This window comes from Ictalurus punctatus, chromosome 15 (assembly GCF_001660625.3).
Source record: "Ictalurus punctatus breed USDA103 chromosome 15, Coco_2.0, whole genome shotgun sequence".
NCBI classification, from domain to species: Eukaryota; Metazoa; Chordata; class Actinopteri; order Siluriformes; family Ictaluridae; genus Ictalurus; species Ictalurus punctatus.
The window spans coordinates 10,336,610-10,357,862 of record NC_030430.2 but is presented as its reverse complement, the minus strand read 5'-3'; the positions used below and the strand labels follow the sequence as shown (position 1 = coordinate 10,357,862).

Here is a 21,253-nt window from a genome sequence, read left to right as displayed (position 1 = left end):
GTACATATCTTTAGCCATGAAATAGGTTACAGGTTGCCACCTTCGAAGTGGAAAATAAGATGTGGAAAAATGCACCTTGTTTTGTTTCCACCACTCAATTAGGACTACTTCGCATTCCTACCTTCCGTTTCCGGCGAATAGGGTCCTCAAACAGGAAGTGGGTGCTCTCTGCTTCCTCTATGTTGTCCTCTCCCTGTGAATAGGCCAGGAAGCTCTTGTTGACATCATTGGAGAGGGGTGGGGATGGTGTGGAGGGCACCGACTGGTCGCTAGCATCCCAGCTCCAGTTGCCACTGGTTGAGCTGCTGTAGCTGGCTGACAGACTCTCCTTCCATCCCCTGCTGGATGTCTCTAATACTCCACCTGCCAGAAGGACCCAGAGAGCTTTGCATTCAATATCCATTAGTCTCTGGACACAAAGATGTAGAGGTTGGCAATTAGGCATGAGATGGTACACTAAAACCACAAAATGAGACATATCCTGATACAGGCTTCACGAAACGATATTAACACAAATAAAATATTAAAATGTATTTATTCTGCAATGACAACAAATCAAACCAGTGCACTATCAATACAATATATTGATAAGTGTGCATACTAAGGTAAACCCACTTTGGTGTTCTGCAAGGTTCTGTTTTAGGTCCACTTCTCTTTTCTTTATATATGCTACCTCTGGGCAAAATTATTCATAAACATGGTATTAGCTTCTACTGTTATGCTGATGACACAGTTGTATGTTTCAACAAAGCCAGTTGACCGCCACCAGCTTAATAAAGTTGAGTAATGTGTAAATGACATTAGACACTGGATGCTTATTAATTTCCTGTTAACCCTGACAAGAAGTACTTGTACTAGGACCACATACAGCTAGAAGTAAGTTTTCTGATTACAAAGTAACTCTGGGTGACCTTTGTCAGTGCAGCAGTAAAAGACCTTGGTGTGATTACTGACTCCAGTCTTTCATTTGAAGTTCATGTAGATAATATTACTAGGATAGCCTTCTTTTATCTTAGAAATATGACTAAGGTAATTAATATAATTTCACTACACAATGCATTAAAAATTGTTAATGCTTTTGTTACCTATAGGTTGGATTGTTGTAATGCCTTATTGTCTGGATGTTCCAGTAGGAGCATAAACAAGCTCCAGTTAGTCCAGAACGCAGCTGCAAGAGTCCTTACTAGAACCAGAAGATATAATCATATCACCCCTATCTTATCCACACTGCACTGGTTCCAAATCAAATTTGGCATTGATTATAAAATACTACTAGTGACCTATAAAGCACTGAATGGTCTCACACCAGAGTACATGAGTGAACTTTTGGTCTTTTATGATCCGCCACTGCAAAGGTACAGGCTATTTGTTGGCAGCTCGAATAGTGAAGGCTACAGAGAGCTTGTAGAGCTTTCTTACAAACCCCCATAGTTATGGAACAACCTTGCAATTAGTGTTTGGGACTCAGACACAGTCTCAGTGTTTAAGTCCAGACTGAAAACGAATTTTTTAGTCAACCTTTTGTGAATAGTTTTTTCTTAGGTAAAGGAGCAGATCTGGAGGGCTCACAGGCATAGAGAGTTGTGGTGAACTGGAATGTCTGGATCTTGCGCTCCCCCACTCACCTGTTCACTCAGGTTTGTTGATGGTGAAGTGGCTGGCTGCTTATGTCCCAGGGCGCCCTCATGTCCGTGTTCCCTTCTGGCTTTCCCTTTTAGTTATGCGGTCATAGCTAATCTTGCTGGAGTCCCTGTTTGCACTCTGCACGTAAAGTACATTGTCCTTAACCATTAAGGGACATTAAGGACACCTAATAATCTCTCCCTCTCTCTGTCTCGCTACACATGCTACTCCAGAGATACCAGTGATCCTGACTCCTTCTGCTCTCCAGACATACCTTATCCATTCTGATGCCCTATTTCTGGTTGGAGTTCACATAAATTGGAAATCACTCGCTGCTGAGGTTGGCCCCACATGGACAGCCTGAAGATCAGGGTCGTTTCCAAGCGTACGCAAACTAGACGGTTGCCTAGGCGCCACCAGCTTGGGGGCACCCCAACACCCCTGCCCCCAACCGACTCACCCACCCACAAGAAAGAGTACCTGGCCTGGGCATTCAGGACTGTAGCCCCGAAGATTTTTTCTTTAGCCCTGAATAATTCAGTAGTGAATAATTCACACAGTGAGCAGTTTGTCACTAAGTAACTGAATGTCAATAAAAGAAGACTGAAGTGTTGTAATTTTATCTTCAGTGAACAGGTGAAACCAATCAGACAGGGTTTACAGGAAAATATGTGGAAATACTTGTGTCTTATTGGCTGACAAGTCTCAATCCTGCTCACACAGTCAGTGTGAGGGAAAATGGATATACACCGATTTTTATTTATTTATTTATAACATTTCATGCTGAGCAGGAAAACAAGGTGTGTAAATGTCTATAGAAGTTCCGAGCTACGTGAATATTATATGAGCAGGACACAAGGACAGATAACATACTTTGCAGGGCACTGTAGCAGCTAAATCCATACAATTATAGCTTAGATAGCTTAGCTTGGCTAGCGAGACCAAACTAGCCTAGTCTCGTATTAGATAGCCATAAAGTTTTATATTTTGCCGTTCTGGTAGTCCTGCAAACAGTGATAACACCCAAGGCAAGTTTTATGATAAATCCAAGTTTTTGTCTGATCATGTCATACATTGACAGGTAAATTACCACAGCTTCCATAAAAAACAAAAAAAACATTAAGCTACTAGCTGGGATGAGAATGTTGAGCTGGAGAACTGACCATTATTTTTCTCAAGTTTTACTACCTGTACCATTGACCAACAGGAATCTCGCCTATGGTGCCATAATGGCCAGAAACGGCCCTACTGAAGATCATTGATATTATTGAGGATGGTGCCACAAAAAAAAAAAAAAAAAAAAAGATGGCTTTGGACCACAATTCATATGAACAGTTATGCTATGATGGCTAGGACTACAATTGCTTTTATAGCTGTAGGACTGCAATTGGCACAAATAGTCAAAAGAGACTTCGTGTGAAAACTGTAATGTAATGTACTGTTGTCACCCAGATGAGGATGGGTTCCCTTTTGAGTCTGGTTCCTCTCAAAGTTTCTTCTTCATATTGCCTCAGGGAGTTCTTCCTTGCCACTGTTGCCTCTGACTTCATTTTGCGATAAATTCATACATACATTCATACATATATCATAGAATTTATATCCTGAATGTATTTATTTCTGTAAAGCTGCTTTGTGACAATGTCCATTGTTAAAAGCACTAAACAAATAAAATTGGATTGAACTGAATTCTCCTCTGCACTCACTTAGCCTGTGCTTAACCTTTTCCTATAAGCGATTCACTCTGTGCTCTGAGGACTGCTGCTTAAAAATTGCTCCATGCATATTTTACTTTATTAAATAATGTAATGTTATTGATCTATTATTGTTATCCCATTTTACAGTTAACCAACATTTTACCACGTAATGTAAATACAGTTTGGCTGACTTTAACTATGGTATGACATAGCCCCTGATCCTGGGGCCCAACAACAGACATCTGTGTGGTGATGATTTCAACAGCTTTGTTATATCAGTGTTCATGGTTTAAAAAAAAACAAAAACAAACAAAAAAAAAACGCTACATACAATCTTAAACTTTCAGTGATAAATTAGAGGTGATAAGCAGAGCATTAGTACCTACCCGAGGCACCAGAAGAAGGGTTGAGCACCAGAGGGCTTGTGGACAGAGTGGTCAAGACAGTAGCTGCCATCACCTCCTTATCAGCATGGCCTGAGGGCTTCCTATGGATATGAGAGAGAGGGAGAGAGAGGGAGAGACAGGGAGAGGGAGGGTTCAAGTCTGTGCTCAAAATACTGAAGTGACAAGCTATCAAAGCTATATTATCAAATTGCCAGATTGACAGATACATATTTTTGCCTCTGTACACCACCACAATGGATTTGAAATGAAGCAATCAAGCTGTGATTGAAGTGTAGACTTTCAGCTTTAAAAATAAAACTGCTCTGGAACGTCCATTGTTAAAAGCACTATACAAATAAAACTGAATTGAATTAAAATTGAATAACGTTAAATGAGAATTTAACATTATTTGTACTACAGAATTTTCTTGTGCATCTCATACTGGATTATATGTCACTGCATCATACAAGTCATGAGGCCTGTATCAGTGTGTTTGCATTATTTTCTTGATTATAGCTGCATACTTGGCCAGGTATAGACAGAATTTAGGAAGTGCATATGCACATATAACACAGATCGTGTTAGAATCGAGGCTATAAGGTATGACACATCCTGCATCCGTGCTTTCTATTCCACAGGCTCATTCAAAGACCATTATTAAAGATAAGTATACATTACTGTTAGAGTTATTAGAGTATTGTTCTTATCTTTTACAGCCTGACAAAACATGCAGACCTAAAGGTGGTTCCATCTCAGTTTCCTTGTTGTATCCAAGATATTGGATCTGTCTGAATTAAGTAACCCCCATATATATATATATATATATATATATATATATATATATATATATATATATATATATATATATATATATATATATATATATATATATATATATGTATATATATAATTTTTGTAAAATTGTTTTATGAATAATTGTTCTGCACTGACTTTTGTTGATAATTGTTGAATTAATTTTGTTCGTTCTTTGTGGTAGTTTATTCCTAGCTTAGCACGTACTAGACGATGGTCACTCCCTACATTGAATCGGTTGATAGGGCAACAATCTTTAAAGATATCCTTTTTGTTTGATAATATTTAGTCGATTTCACTTTTTCCTCCATTTGGGTTTTTCCAAGTTCATTTCATTATCGGTTTCTTTTTGAAGAATGAATTCATAATGTAGAGCTGCTCAGAAGTACAAAATTCGACTAGTCTGGTTCCTCGTTCATCTCTTGTTCCAAAACCATGTTGACCAGTTATTTTCGTCTCTCGATGATCGCCAATTCTCGCATTGAAATCTCCCATTATTATTTTGAAATGGTTTGTGGTATTATTGTGGTGCATAGAAATATTTTCATAGAATCTTTCGACCATTTCATCATCATGACTAATAGTTGGTGCATACACCTGCAGGATTTGCATTGTATATCTTTTGGTTAGCTGAACCGTGAGTTTTGATATTCGATCTGATATTCCTTCAAATGACACCACATTGTTATTTAGTCTTTTGTTTACTAGGAATCCTACTCCATTTGTTCTACCTGATGTGTTGCCTTTGTAGTAAAGGATATGACCACTTTTCAGTTCAAAAATTTCTTCATCCTTGCGCCGAATTTCACCCAAGCCTATTATATCCCAATTGATGTTTTCAAGTTCAAGCATTAGTTCTTCGAGTCGGTCATTCGTTCTCATAGTTCTAATATTTAGCGTTCCTTGGTTCAGAGTCTGTAAGCAGCCTAAATGTACCCGGCGATTTTTAACACCCTCTGCCATTGAGCTTTTCTTCCCGCTGCCGTAGGTAGGTGCTCGCTGGCCTCCGGGGAATAAGGGCCATGATTTCGTTTGTGTCAGCATACAACAGGAATGGACGTCAATTCGCCGTGCTTGTCCAATGCGTATTGGCGAATGGATCAGATTTGGTCTGGTACTTCAGCTTTGACCTATCTGCCTTGGGTGGCCCTTCTGGGAGTATATACTCCCGACAGCATAGCTTTCAGTGTCACATCTCAAACATCTCACACAAGAAACATCTCATGATGAGTAAAAGCAAAGAGCTCTCCCAAGACCTTTGCAAGCTTATAGTTGCAAAACATATTGATGGAATCGGATAGAGATGTATTTCAAAACTTCCGAATCTTCCAGTAAGCACCATTGGGGCCATTATCCACAAGTGGAAGCAACATCACCCCATCGTCAACTGGCCACACACAGGAACTCCTCGCAAGATTTCTGAACAGGGAGTCAGAAGAATAGTCAGAAGAGTAGGCCAAGAGCCAAGGACCACTCCGAAAGAGCTCCAGAAACATTTGGAGGCAACAGGTGCCATAGTCACAGAGAAAACAATAGGCAAAGAACTCCATTGCTCACACTCACCCCACACGACTCCATTACTAAAGAAAAGGCATGTCGAAGCTCGTTTAAAGTTTGCTATGACTCATTTGGACAAGCCTATGGAATTCTGGAAGTCTGGTCAGACGAGAGCAAAATTTAACTTTTTGTATGTCATACTACACATACTACCCATGTTTGGAGAAGAAATGGTACTGCGCATCACCCTTAAAACACTATACCAACAGTGAAGTTTGGAGGTGGAAGCATCATGGTGTGGTGCTGTTTTTCATCACATGGAACTGGCAGACTTCATGTAATTGAAGGAACGAAGAATGGAGCCCTTTACCGGGAGATTCTTGAGCAGAATCTGCTGCCATCCACCAGGATGATGAAGATGATGAGACATGGGTGGATCTTCCAGCAGGACAACGATCAAAAACATACAGCAAAGGATACACTCGATTGATTTCAGAGAAAAAAAAAAATCAAGGCGTTAGAATGGCCAAGTCAATCACCTGACTTGAATCCAATTGAACAAGATTTAAAAGACAATATGTTTAGAAGAACGAGTCAAAATCACATCTGAATACTGCGACAGATTAATTTCTTCATACAGGAAGCAGTCATTACAAACAAAGTCTTCTCCACTAAGAATTAAATAAATTTCAGTTAGTGTGTTCAATACTTTTTTCATTCCGGTGAGATATAGAGATATATTATAGAGATATATTATATATATATATATATATATATATATATATATATATATATATATATATATATAACAATGACAATGCAGTTTCTCTGTGGCATGCCTCAGGACTAGTTTGTTTTGCATGGAAAAATTGATGATTTTTTAAACATGATTATTTTTAACCAAGACTTCCTCCTTCCTTCTACCTGCAAACTGGCCCCTCCTCTGCAATGCACAGAAAAACATAACCAGTCTCTCTCTCATGTGACTTTGCCTTGAACACACTGTAGCACAGAGAGAACTGATTGTGTGTAAAGGAAAATTCCATCACAACAAGCATGTAGCCAGATTCAGAGTCTCTGGTGTATGTTCACAGTACAGCCAGATTATCAGCTTTATTTGCCCAGTGTGTGTTTATCCATGTTAGTAAATCAATAGCAGGGTTTGTGAAACCGTGTTCTATGAACAACAAGGACTGGGGACTGGATGAATGTTCTAACTGCATGTTTTATAGGACCCTTTCATAGTGTTTCTTGCCCACCTCATCCCTGCACATTCTGACACCGTTCCCACCTCATCCCTGGACTCTCAAACACCATCCCAACTTCATCCTTGCACACTCCAACACCATCTCCACCTTGTCCCCCGCCCACACCAACACCGTCCCTACTTCATCCTCGCACACAACATCATCATCCCCACCTAGTCCCTTCCCATTCCATCACTATTCCCGCTCATCCCACACTATCAAGATGGATACAAATAGATTTATGTGTATCCAGCTTGGACGGATTACTGCACTTTTATATTTGGAATATATTGTGGAATATATTTAAACTGCTTATTTTTATTACGCTTACAGCATTTAGCAGACGCCCTTATCCAGAGCAGAGTCTCTATCAAAAACACATCCTCATGTTCGTTCACTAGGTCTAAGAATCCCATTGTGAACATTTTGTGAAAACCAGCCATTTTATTTTATTGGCATTAATTAATGAATATAAAAAAAGAAAGTGAGCCAACACAAACCCATAACTTAAGAAAAATAACTAATCATTCAATTATGACAAAAGAAATGGTTCCATATAGAGCTGCAACAACTAATCAATAAAATCGATAACAATCGATTATGAAAATCATTGTCAACGAATCTCATTCTCGATGAGTTGGTCTGCGCGCTGCACGTTTACTCATCACATTAGTTCTGTTCTGAAAACACGCTTCGGAGAGTAAATACTAAAGTTGTGTCCCAAATGACATACTATACACTTACTCTATGCACTCTGCACTACCGTCTAGTGCACTGTTTATCAACCTATATATATATATATATATATATATATATATATATATATATATATATATATATATATATATATACACACTTTTTGTTAAATGTATCAAAATATATTCAAATGAGATCTTTTAAAATGAATCAATTTGGTTATTCGCAAATATCATGTTAGCTGATCTGATAATCGTTCATTGATGGATTTAATTTAAATTTATTTACAATTGAAATGATAATTTGCAAAAACCTGAGTGGTAGACAAGTTCAAGTGTCACATTGATGGATAAAATAAACAAAGGATAATTCGGAGAGTCAAATTAAATGTCACACCAACAATAAAATGTAAAAAATAAAATCTTGAAATGTTTTGATTCAATTTTAATGTTAATATAATTAATGTTAAATATTAATAAAATAAAGTAACATACATAACCTATAATTGTTGTGGAGTGAGGAGGTCCTTGTGGATTGTTCAAAATATGCAAGGGGTCCAAAGCTCACCAAAGGTTGAGTTCCACTGGTCTAGTGTATGAATTTTAGAAGTATAGTTCTATAGTTAGTATAGTCTCAAATGGGACACATTAGTGATTTACTAACCGGAAAGTTTGCCCCCATCCAATTAATCGAAAAATAAATAAATAAAATAAATAATCGGCCAACTAATCGATTATGAAAATAATCGTTAGTTGCAGCCCTAGTTCCATATAAACGGAGGACGGGTCTGTCTGTCTGCATATAGCCATAAGCTATAAACAAATGCCTCAGCTAACAGAGGGTTTAGCACTAGCTTTAATTAAAAATATATTATTATTATTATTAATATTATATACAGTATTAGTAAATATTTTTATTGGAATAGTAATGAATCTAAATATTTTTTGCTTCTGTTTTTCTCTAATCGCTCATTACAAGTCAGAAAGCTTCCACTTCACGCTTTACCCTGATTGACTGTTTTGTGCTCACAGCACTTTTATGGAGTTTTGTGGGCATCACTACATGTAAATCACCTGTGTTGTGTCAAGTGGGCTTTTATTGTCATTCCTCTATATAGCTTGTGTTCATTGAAACGAAATGACGTTTCTTCAGGACCATGGTGGAACACGGAACGGTACGCAATTCATCAACACGCACACAAAAGCTCAAAATAAATAAATAAATAAATAAATAAACAGGATTTCTGAAACTTTCGTAAATCTGGCTGAATCATTTTTGGTTCAGTTTAGTCTATGCAAACATTTAACTTTTTTTTGTCATGACATTTATTATATTTAATGAAACACCTATACAAAGTATCATGTATTTCTGATAGAAATTAACACCATGTCAGATGCGAGTCCTATGTGTCGGTGTAGGTGAAGCGTGGAGCATTTATTTCTGCACTGGGCTATTAAAGCTAAATTCAAATGTCCTTACTGACTGTCAGATTATGATGAACGTGTTACTACTGCTTAAATATGATCGAAGTTCATTAATCCAGTGAGATGCTCAGTAGCATGTTCAGAAACATTTTATTTAGATTATGGGCATAAACTGCACAATATAGCATGATATGATATTATACAGTGTTTATACTTAATCTTCCATATGACAGCATACATAACACCTAAATATGAAAAAGATATGATAAAATTTGATCTGTGAATGTGACAAGTGCATGCTTCCAGTAATGGTTATACTACGATTACTGCAGTGTTAGCATTAATTTTATTACCATATAATTTTTTCACGTAATTCAGTGAATATCCACACGATTACTGCTGTTCCCATTCCTGTGCAGCTCTCTATATTAGAGTGCCAATAGCGCCGCTGGTGGAAAATATCCAGAGTGTTAAACGTGTGCGTGTGAGTGTGTGAGAGTGGGTGGACGAGTAATTGAATGAGTGGGTGAGTGAGTGTAAGTGAATGAATGAGTAGGTGAGTGAGTGAGCGGATGAGAAAGTGAAAGAGTTTGACTGAATGAGTGAGTGGGTGGGTTGGTGGGTGTTTGGTTGAGTTTAACTGAATGAGTGAGTAGGTGGGTGAATGAGTGAGTGAGCGAGTTACAAGCCAGGTTCATGAGGTGTTTCACATAATAAAAAAAGAAAACAGAATAACAGCTATAACAAATAATATAGTTTTGACCATGAATATGTTTAAATTAAAATTGAAATGAAATTAAGTAAATAAAATTGGGATGATACATTCTTACACAAACGCACATCAAGACTTCCCTCACTTCATAGACAATTCATCCAGATCACTACTAATCTAATAAAAGAGCACTGAGCTATGTCTGCGTTACATAATCAGAAACCCCTCCTCTACTTTCCTCTCTCCACCCCTGGACAGTTCTATGAAGCATTTCTTCTCTGCCTTGCTACCTGAGCCTCTGCTCAAATGAAAAATATGATATGGGGGAAGGAAACAAAAAAACTCACACAAAACAACTTATTGGTATGTACACCACATCATATTGTGTACCATTTTTCGTAATGGCCAAATGTCCCACAATGTCAAAATGATCATGTATTACAATCATTATGGCGAAATTTGTCCACACAAAGAGCTAAAACACACAATCTCACACACACGCCTGCTTCTTCAAGGGCTTCTTTAAGTTCCAACTCCTCCCAGTGCTCAACTGCATGGCTACATATCCAGAGCAAACTGGTTTGAGGCTGCTGTGCAAGCCAAGACTAAACTGTGTTTTTCCCCCTTAAATTGGGTCAGAGAGAGAGAGAGAGAGAGCCAGAGAGGGGGTGGAGGGAGAGAGGGAGAAAGGGGTGGAGGAGAAAGTTGACAGACCAAGAAGTATAAATAAAAGATGAAGAAAGCACCTCTATTTCAATCAAACTAAATAGACACAGGACAAGAAGGAGGAGATAGATTTTTATTTTATTTTTATGTGCATAAACAAACAATACTCCATGTCTAGCTTGTTTTGGAGTGATGAAAACATGCTGGGTGAGGAGGGGAGAGGTGACAAGGAAGTGTGGAAACAGGAGATGGCATGGCTGGAGTCGAACCACATGTCTGGTTGCCCTCAAATGCAGCACAGTGGTAATTGAGGGATAGATATTTCAAAGCATTTCACACACTACACGGTGTACTGCTTGATTTAGGTTTGGTTTACACTCATCTGCTATAGCATTAAAACCACTGACAGGTGAAGTGAACAGCATTGATTATCTCATTACAATGGCACCATCAAGGTGTGGGATAAATTAGGCAGCAAGTAAACAAGTCAGTTCGCCGACATTGGATTCTGTGAATATTGTATGCATGTATGTGTAGTTTAGCTATGTGTGTTTATGAGCATCCTGTTTGAGATGTATGTTATGGCTTTGATTATGTGGTTGGTCTGTAGAAGATGTATTGTTGGATATTGCAAGGTGATTCCCTGGTGTATGTAGGTGATCAGTGGTGTCCAAATAAAGTTGAATTAGATAGTATTATTTTTGATTGAGGCAGAATGTTTTTCCATTGTTATGTAGTTGATTATAATATTGCTCTTTGATTTCCAATTTGTTAGTATGGTTTTCTTGGCGATGGGTAGCGCTGTAAGTAGGACTATTGTGTTTTCCTTTGTAATGTTGATCCCAAATGTATCTCCAAGTAGGCAAAGTGAAGGGAAAAGTTGGATGGTGCTATTTGGAAAACAAGATATTTCCTCATTGATTTGTTTCTTAACTGGTGTGCAGTCCAATATGGCATGCATATAATCGTCTGGTTTATTTTGTGTGCACTGCTTACAGATGTCTCATTCCCCGCAGTGCATTCTATACATCAGTTGGAAGCAGGAACAATGGGAAAGCATAAGGATCTGAGCGACTTTGACAAGGGCCAAATTGTGATGGCTAGATGTCAGAGCATCTTCAAAACTGCAGGTCTTGTGGTGTTTTCACATTATGCACTGTTTAGTACCTACCAAAAGTGACCCAAGGAAGGACAATCGGTGAACCGGAGACCGGAGGGTCATGGGCGCCCAAGACTCAGTGATGCATGTGGGCAGAGAGGGCTAGTGCAGGTACTGGCATTCATGTGGATGTTACTTTGACACATACCACACATACCTGCTAATGCAGGTACTGGCATTCATGTGGATGTTACTTTGACACGTACCACAGGATGGGTGGGTGTGTGTGTATATTATAAAAAATTATAATTGATCATTTACATATTGAGGAAAATCATCCAATATTTCAGATCTATGAGTGGCAAAAGAACCTTTGCTTTCAGTATCTGGTGTGACCCCCTTGTGCAGCAATAACTGAAAAGAAACGTATCCATTAACTGTTGATCAATCGTGCACACTGGCTTGGAGGAATTTTCATCCAACTCCTCAGTACAGAACAATTTCAACTCTGGGATGTTGGTGGGTTTCCTCACATGAACTGCTTGCTTCAGGTCCTTCCCCAACATTTCTATTAGATTTAGGTCAGGACTTTGACTTGGCCATCCCAAAACATTAACATTATTCTTCTTTAACCATTCTTTGGTAGAATGACTTGTGTGCTTAGGGTCCTTGACTTGCTGCATGCCCCACTTTCTCTTGAGATTCAGATCATGGACAGATGTCCTGACATTTTCTTTTAGAATTCACTGGTATAATTCAGAATTCATTGTTCCATCAATGATGCCAAGTCGTTCTGGCCCAGATGCAGCCAAACAGGCCCAAACCATGATAATACCATCACCATGTTTTACAGACAGGATAAGGTTCTTATGCTGAAATGCAGTGTTTTCTCCAAACATAACGCATCTCATTTAAATCAAAAAAAGTTTTATTTTTGTCTCATCCATCCACAAAACATTTTTCCAATAGCCTTCTGGCTTGTCCACATGATCGTTAGCAAACTGCAGAAGTGCAGCAATGCTCTTCCATGCACACCATTGTCGCTCAGTGTTCTTCTGATGGAGGACTCATGAACATTAGCCAATATGAGAGGGGTCTTTAGTTGCTTAGAAGTTACCCTGGGTTCCTTTGTGACCTCGTGAACTATTACACGTCTTGCTCTTGGAGTGATCTTTGTTGGTTGACCACTCCTGAGGAGGGTAACAGTGGTCTTCAATTTCCTCCATTTGTACACAATCTGTCTGACTGTGGATTGCTGGAGTCAAACTCTTTAAAGATGGCTTTGTAACCAAGTTGGATGTTTTCAGTGTTTTTAACTGGTTGCAGGCGGGGAATTAAATTCACATTTATGGCATTTGGCAGACGTTCTTATCCAGAGCGACTTACATTTATCTCATTTATACAACTGAGCAGATAAGGGCCTTGCTCAAGTATCCAGCAGTAGCAGCTTGGTGGTGCAGGGATTTGAACTCTCAACTTTCTGACCTTCCTTAAACATGGAGCTACCACTGGAATTACAAGTTGCAACTTTGCCTCAAATGCAGCATTTGTCTCCACCCAAGAAGTAGAATGTCTGTGTGTGTGGCCTGACCCTGGTTGCGCACATAAGCTGATAGCAGCTTGAGTAAACAGAACAGGCTGTGGCTGATAACACTGCAGAGGCACACCACATTATTGTACAGAACATTTGAGTAAAAGAAAACTCTTTTCCATAACGATGGTTCATGGAGTAGAGATGTGACTTCTGCCTAATTCTAATAGTCTGATATCCATAAAGGTTAACAGATGTTGAATTTACTGCTAACCAATATGAAAATTCATGACACATTGTTTACTTAACTAACAAAAACTGTACTGGTCTTGATTTTTGTGTACACTGTAATACATTACTGTTGGTTTTACCATTCCCTTTTTAACAGAGTCAAGAAAGAGAGTGATTGATTTAACTTGCAATCAGGCTGATTGCAGATTATAACAAGCCAGAAACAATCAGATCTGAAAAACAGTTAATCATAGAAAACTTTAATACAACCTATGAGACTGTGGCCAATAGAAAACAAAAGATTGAGCCATCCCCTTTCTGAAAAAATAACAAAAGTGAGGAGATATCATTAAATAGGTATCACCCCATCAGTATGCTCTTTTTTTCCTCCTCAAATCTTCAATTACTGTATGCATAAAAGTAAAACAGCAGCAATGCGAAGTCAAGCACCACAGATGAGATCACATATCACACAGATGGAACTTTCAATGATGGAGGAAAGCAATGTTAAAACTAGCAGTTTCTCAGTTAAAAATACTTAAGCGACACACAGTGCCTTTATAACATTTAAAACAAGCTGGGAGATTATTCAATTATAAAATAATTGTTTGTTTCAGCCCTGGTTTATATTTAGATATTTGCATATTATATTCAATAGTGAAGGAAATATAAATGAATGGTAAGGACAGTGCCTGGTATACAATCAGTACGTTTACATGAACAACAATAATCCAATATTAACCCGATTAAGACAACACTCTGATTAAGAAACATGTAAACAGCTATTTTTAATTACCTTAATCCGATTAAGGTCATACTCTAAGTAAACACAAATCGAATTAAGACATGTGGAGTATTCCTGTTTTAGTTGCATTATCGATGTGTATTACAGACTTGTAAACACCTTAAAATCACATTAACAACATTGTGTGAGAGTTTTCACCACATTTTGCAACAGGACACGATCACACACGGCAGTGCTCAACAGTTTTATGGCAAACAACAGAGCACGGTTGCATCCGAAACCGCATACTTACCTACTATAGTCCTATAGTAGGTGAAATACATGTATCTTGGCTACTATATAGAAGGTAAGTACGCGGTTTGGGATGCAGCCCATGTCTTCAAGCAGTCGTCCATTTGCACATATAGCATGACAAATAATTAACTGCACTTGAAGCGTTCGTAAAAGTTTTAAATAAAAACACCCCAAACTGTATACAGTACCATAACAAAGACGAACTGTATGTTGATGCGTGAAATTCCGTGTGACGGTGTGGCGCGGTGACATAATGACGTGTGCTGTTAATCGCTCTATGTTCTATAACATGTAAAACGGGAACATGAAAGGAGTATTCTAAAAGCGACTCATGTAAACACCTTAATCACAATATTGTCTTATTCAGAATAACATCAATAATTAGATTACTGCTGTTCATGTAAATGTAGTCAATGAAAGTGCTGTGAAATGGGTATAATATGTAATGTTGGGACACCTGACTGGTGTCCATCATAGTTTTAGACTTTGTACTAACCATCATTGAAAAAATATTATTTCTCTTATCAAATGGTGAACTGAGTATATATGGACACTCTGAACTTTGTCATCCTATACACTTATGCATACATTCCCCATTCCTCATGAAGCAGATATGTGTCATGATCTTTCTCATCAGGAGAGGGAAACACTGACACTGAAAAGTGCACAATAAACAGATAATTTCAGTGCTTTCTGTCCTTTCTCTTGTCTGTTACAACAAGCTCTTGGGTCAGATTTGCAGTAGCTGTTAACTGTGGTCCTGGCCTAGCCTCTGTATTTGTCATTTTAAAAGTTAAACCCTGACCTCAATTTAGTCCCATCCAGCAAAAATTAAATTGCATAAGACAGGGGTTCCCAAACCAGGGAGTTCAACGCTATGTGAGGTCACTTGATTTACAAAATGGGTCACAAGAGAAACTCTCAATCATTTCCATCATTAGACAAAAACAGTTCACTGTACTCTCACATGAGCAAAACAGCTTCATGCAAGACAGGCCTAATTTGGGTTTCACTCTCACCTTTTTCTTCCCTTATTCAATCATATACTTGTGTTTTCAGTTCTCCACTAAGACCTTCCATCTCTCCCTCTGTTGTTTGTGTACCAATACGACATCAGACAGAAGGATTATATACTTTCTGCAGCTGTTTATCTTTCTATCTGTATTTTCATCGCTCCTGTTGTCTCTTTCTCAGCAGTTCCATGCTTTTCTCCTAATAATAGCAGGCCCTTTCTCCACCTTCCATTCCCTCACCACCCCTCCCCCAACCTCAGCCACTAACATTATGTAATCCTACTTGTTCAGGCCAGATACAAATGCATGCAATTGTGCAAACACACACACACACACACACACACACACACACACACACACACAGAGGAGTGGGCTGGATATCCTCAGTGATTACAACAGCAGAACAGCCTCCAGTGTGCAGCATTAGGATTGATAAATGACTGGCCTTTAATAGTACTCAACATGGACATGTCTCTTATGTAAGAGTCCTTTAAGATCACACAGGCCAAAATAACACCACCACTCTACTCCTCTTTAAAAGACACTGCATAAAGCAGAACTTTTGGCTGCAAAATTTATACACTGTTACAGCTGTTTGAACATGTTTGCTTAAGGCATAAACTTGTATGTAGTACATATGAAAAGATAAAAAATTAAAATGACTACTTGTGTATATATATACACAGACATATTCTAATCGCATTCTAGTGAATTCCGGAGGAAAGTTTCTGATAGTTTAAGCCAAAACATATATTCCTCTGTGCATCCATATTTAGTGTCAGGGTTTGCCTGCTTGAGAAAGAAAAAAAAAAAGTGATGCAAAAATGTGGGTTATTAAGGTAAACACTACATTAGAGGTCATCGTTCCATGTCAGATCATCAAAAAAAAATCCTTGACTATGAGTTTTATGTATGTAGCACTCAAAAACATGTACAATGTTTAAAAAGTGAAATCTAACCTATAAGCATATAGCATACTACATTACATGGTGCTTATCAAGATATACCAACAAAGGTATTATTTTGGAGTCTACCTAGGTCCAGTTAAACTGTTGTCTCTGCTGAGTGAATGGATTTAGTGTGTTGAGGCAATGACTTTATATATGACTAGACAACATGGTGCCATTTACTCCTATTATGCAGTTAGCTCAAAATGGGAGTCGCCATCTTGAGAAATAGTTTTTTTTCCTTTGTTCACTCACATTGGTTTGCTAGTTATTATATCGGTACAACGAGCTAGCTTAGATGTCAAAATAGACACATATCAAAAAAACTGCAAAGAACTACCTACCGAGGGTCTGTTGGAACAGTTAACCCAAAGACCAAGACATGGCTTTGCTATAGAACTTTCAAAGCTGTCAACATTGTAACTCCACAAATTTTTAAATGTTAAATGAAGTTCGCTGGGGTGTAATCTCAGTAAGAGTTTCACGTTCGTATTTGAAAGTGAGCGCATGTTCATGAGGCTCAACTGTCATTTCTAGTCTAACCCAAAACTGTCAATGACCTCATCACCTATGCCTTTTTATTTATAATCTATATGCAACACCCACAAAAAAAAAAGAAAAAAAAAAAAAGGCATTTATCTTAAGAAAAAAATATTAGGGGAGATATTGGGTTCAACTGAGCTACTAGAGCGCCTCAGAGACAGTTTGGCTTCACTTTTGAATCCCAATTATGAAGTCCACCCACATATACAGTAATTGGTTGGGGCTCACACAGCATTTAGAAATTTCAGGCAATAGCTATTTGTAAACCTACAGCTAGGTGCACACAAAACAACAGACCTGTTATAATATCTTAAAAGGGTTACTAAAGATTACACAAAATTCACCCAAATAACACCAACAGCCCTATAGCCTGTACAATACATGATATGCAAAATAATACACATAAATACCATAATAAATACTGCAGTACTACAAAATAACACCTAGCCTGCAATCTCAAATAGTCTTGGGTCCGTACACAACTTAAATAGGGTCACTATAATTAAGTAAGGACTAAATAGCAGTCTCAGCTGTGTGCATTCTATATTAAGGACTGACCTCAATGCCATATTTAAACCAAGGCTTTGACCAAACAAGATACCAGTGTTTCTGGTATGGGCTGCCTCTGACTACACCTCTTCTGTAAAACTTTATAGCTTCTTTGTTGTTATTTTTTTAGACATGACAGGAAGTAAAATTTTGGCCCACAGTACACTGAATCCAGCACCATACATTACGTATCTCTGTAGACATAAGAATTAATAAAAAATAAAAAAAAAGCAACACTTGATAGCAGTTTATACAGTGGGATGTGTTAAATATGTACTTTTCATACATTTTCTTTATTTCTGTAATTACAGATCTGCAAAATCTCACCTTGCAATTTGACTTGGTAGCATAAATACTTGATAAGGACTGAACCTCATCGTCGGTCCATCAGTCATATTTTTTTAAGAAACTCCATTGTGTTGATTCAACAGTTACTGTATGCACCGCAACAGACTTTTAAAAATGGTGGTTGAAATAAAATGCTGTGTGTACTCAACCAATCAGCATGTTCAGCACCCAAGTCCCATCACCCAAGTCCCCCAAAAGTTCCCAAACTTTGAAAAAGTACCAACTCCCAAATATATCACCATGGTAGACTTTCTGGCAGGTGCCCTCAATACCTCATGCCTCACGAGATTTTTGTCATCTGGAATGCGGTATGGGCCTGCTACCTTCCAGAGGTTAATGCAAAAAGTATTGTCAATATTGTGAGGCCTACTTAAATGATGCTATGATCTATTCACCTAGTTGGGAAGAACACCTAAGTAGTCTTGAGCAAGTCTTCAATTGTGTTTGTGCATTTAATGCTGCAAAAGACCTTTTGTGCAATGCCCCTGTTCTCTCTGTTCCCAACTTTACCCTGCCATTCAAGTTGCATGTAGACACAGGTTCCACGGGTGCTGGGGCTGTGCTAATATGGGAGGATGCATACAGTGGGGAGTATCTTATGTGTTACTTTTCCAAGAAGTTCTCAAAGTACCAACAACGGTATAGTACCATCAAAAAGGAGGCCTCAATCTCCTCCAAGAGGGCCTCATACCAGTTGGCATTTTTGCGTTCCTTCTTCCCGTAGGCAGTAATGGCCGAATTGTACACCGCGTCTCGGAGGTGTTACCACTTGGAGTGGAGGGTGTCATCAGGTGCCTCTTTGGTGAGTTCCTCCTGCAGCTTACAGATGAACTACTGTGTCTTCCCCGAGTTGCTTGCACAACAAAGTGTTGATGCATGGGCAGCCCTTCTTCTTTGCATGGTGTAGCTTCTTGGGTATTATTCGCACCTTGTTGGCTACGAGTGAGTGGTCCATGTCACAGTCTGCACTATGGTAGCTGCGGGTAAGGAAGACGCCGGCCAAGTTCCGCATGCCTGGTGATGACGAGGTCTAATTGGTGCTAGTGGCAGGAACATGGGTGTCTCCATGAAACCTGGTGGATCTCCTAGCATTTGAAAAAGGTGTTGGTCACACATAGGCCATGGGAGCAGCACATCTCGAGCAGTCGATGACTGTCCTCGTTGATGCTGCCCCTTCCATGAGATCTGACACAAGAGGGTCAGGCTTCATGGTCAGCACCCATACTAGCATTAAAGTATCCTAGAAGGTAGAGACCTTCAGAGAGGTAGGGATATTGACAGCCGGAGAGGAAGGATCCTCTCAGTGCCTGATGATGGATGCTCGGTAAAGGAGACAAGCATGTTCTTTACAGCAAGGACGACACTCTGCTGCCTAGGTTCGTCCGAGGGCTTCCCTCGCCAGAAGAAAGAGGCTTCCCTGATGGTGCCGCTCTCGGCCAGTCGGGTCTCCTGAAGGCAGGCAATGTCGACAATCAGCTGGGAGCATTCCCTTTCAATGATAGCAGTCTTCATTGCGTTGTTGATTTGCTGCAGGTCATTGGGGAGTTCAAGACATGTGGTCCTAACGTTGCACCCTAGAATCTTCATTGAAATTTTTTAGTCTTGCTCACTGCAGAATTTTTGGCCCGCTTGTCAAGATGGTTCTCTAAGCTTCACGCACCCAGTGAACAGGCAGGCCATAGCAGGACAGCACCTTACTGACTGGGGGCTTCCCAGCTTAAGATGGGTGGTAGCTCTCCAGTGAGACATAGCGAGCTCTCCCACTATCGGATGCAACCCCTGGTGCTGAGCTCTATGCCAATTAAGCTATGGCTTAGAACCAGTAAACTGCTGCTTCCCATGTTGTGCTGATGTCTTGTGTCCACTCCAGTGGAGCTACAAAGCCTGAGCAGGGTGGTATTGAGAATCAGCTGTTGCCCATGTAGCAGATCCTCCCTCTCCATGCAGTTGGTGAACCCAAGGGAACGACGAATGCCAGTACAGCTTGGCACCAGTGTCACAGGAGTTGTCGAAACGACGTTGTAGTCAATGTCAGACTGCGTTAGGGACTCTGTCTCCGTATTTTCTGCCGGGGTTTACTCCATTAGCCTTTCCCATGAGTGGGTATAGCCACAAGGCAGCGAAGGTTTGGAATTTGAGTTTCCCTTTCATAGATGAGCTACCAACCAAGGTTTACAAGCCCCATCAATCCAAAATGCAAGATAGCTAGGTTAGCTATTTCTTTAGTTGTATTATAACATTAGTTATATCTTCTGCTATGCTATCTCTGCTATCACATCCACAAGAATTACTCCCCAACAAAAAAAGTTTATACATCACTTATTCTTTGTTGAGGTTTATCTTATCGATGATTTGCAAGTTGCTTATTCGAGTCGATGGTTGTAACCATCCCAAGGTGGCACTACAGAGAAATATCCCATCAGCTCTTTGATTGTCTTAGTGATGAGCATCTGTCACACACCAATCACACAAAGGAAAATCGCTAATTTTTGTTGCCGGTTTACCTTTCCGCTTGAGATCAAGCCACTTCTCTTTTTTTTGTAAGTGCATTGAACTCTCACCGTTGTTTTGATATTTATTCTGATATGTCGCCTAAATTGCCTTTTTACTTTCATTCGGCTTAAGGCGCTCACAAAAACATTTAGGCGCTGTGCTTAAGCCTTTCTATGGTATGGAAAAACCCCATCATGTCCATATATCATATGATCAGCCGATAACATAATTATCATGACAGGCCTGTGTGTGTGTGTGTGTGTGTGTGTGTGTGTGTGTGTGTGTGTGGTGTTGTTCCAATGTGAATGTCAAGTGTTGCAAATTAGTATGATCAAGGCCCCCTTAAGCATTTTAAAATGAACAATGACAGAAAAATGTATTATTAAAATACAGTCATACACTCAAGAAAGACCTTCAAGAAAAGACCTTTTCTTCAGACGTATACAGTTCCCTCCGAAGGTATTGGAATAGCAAAGCCTTTAAATATTTTTTTTTTTTTTTTTTTTTTTTTTAAACACTATGCATTGAAGACATTTGGTTTCAAGTTCAAAAGATGAACATGAGATGAAAGATTAGAGTTTCAGCCTTCTTTTCCTGATATTTACATCTAGATGTATTAAACAACTTAGGACATGGCACCTTTGATTGCAGACCACACAATTGTTAGGTGAGCAAAAGTAAAGGAACAGACAGATTTAAAGT

At 39.0% G+C, this 21,253-nt stretch overlaps 1 protein-coding gene across 3 annotated transcripts in view; it reads right to left on the bottom strand.

The window, feature by feature from the left end:
* Nucleotides 1-21,253, bottom strand: part of slc2a4rg (SLC2A4 regulator) — a 66,901-nt gene that overhangs the window by 16,736 nt on the left and 28,912 nt on the right. For all 3 annotated transcript variants that reach the window (XM_017486741.3, XM_017486742.3, XM_017486743.3), the window contains exons 3-4: nt 3,704-3,804; nt 122-363 (exon numbers count right to left, since the gene is read on the bottom strand). In XM_017486741.3, coding sequence (XP_017342230.1) covers nt 122-363; nt 3,704-3,804 — 343 coding nt within the window. The remainder of the gene's footprint in view (nt 1-121; nt 364-3,703; nt 3,805-21,253) is intronic.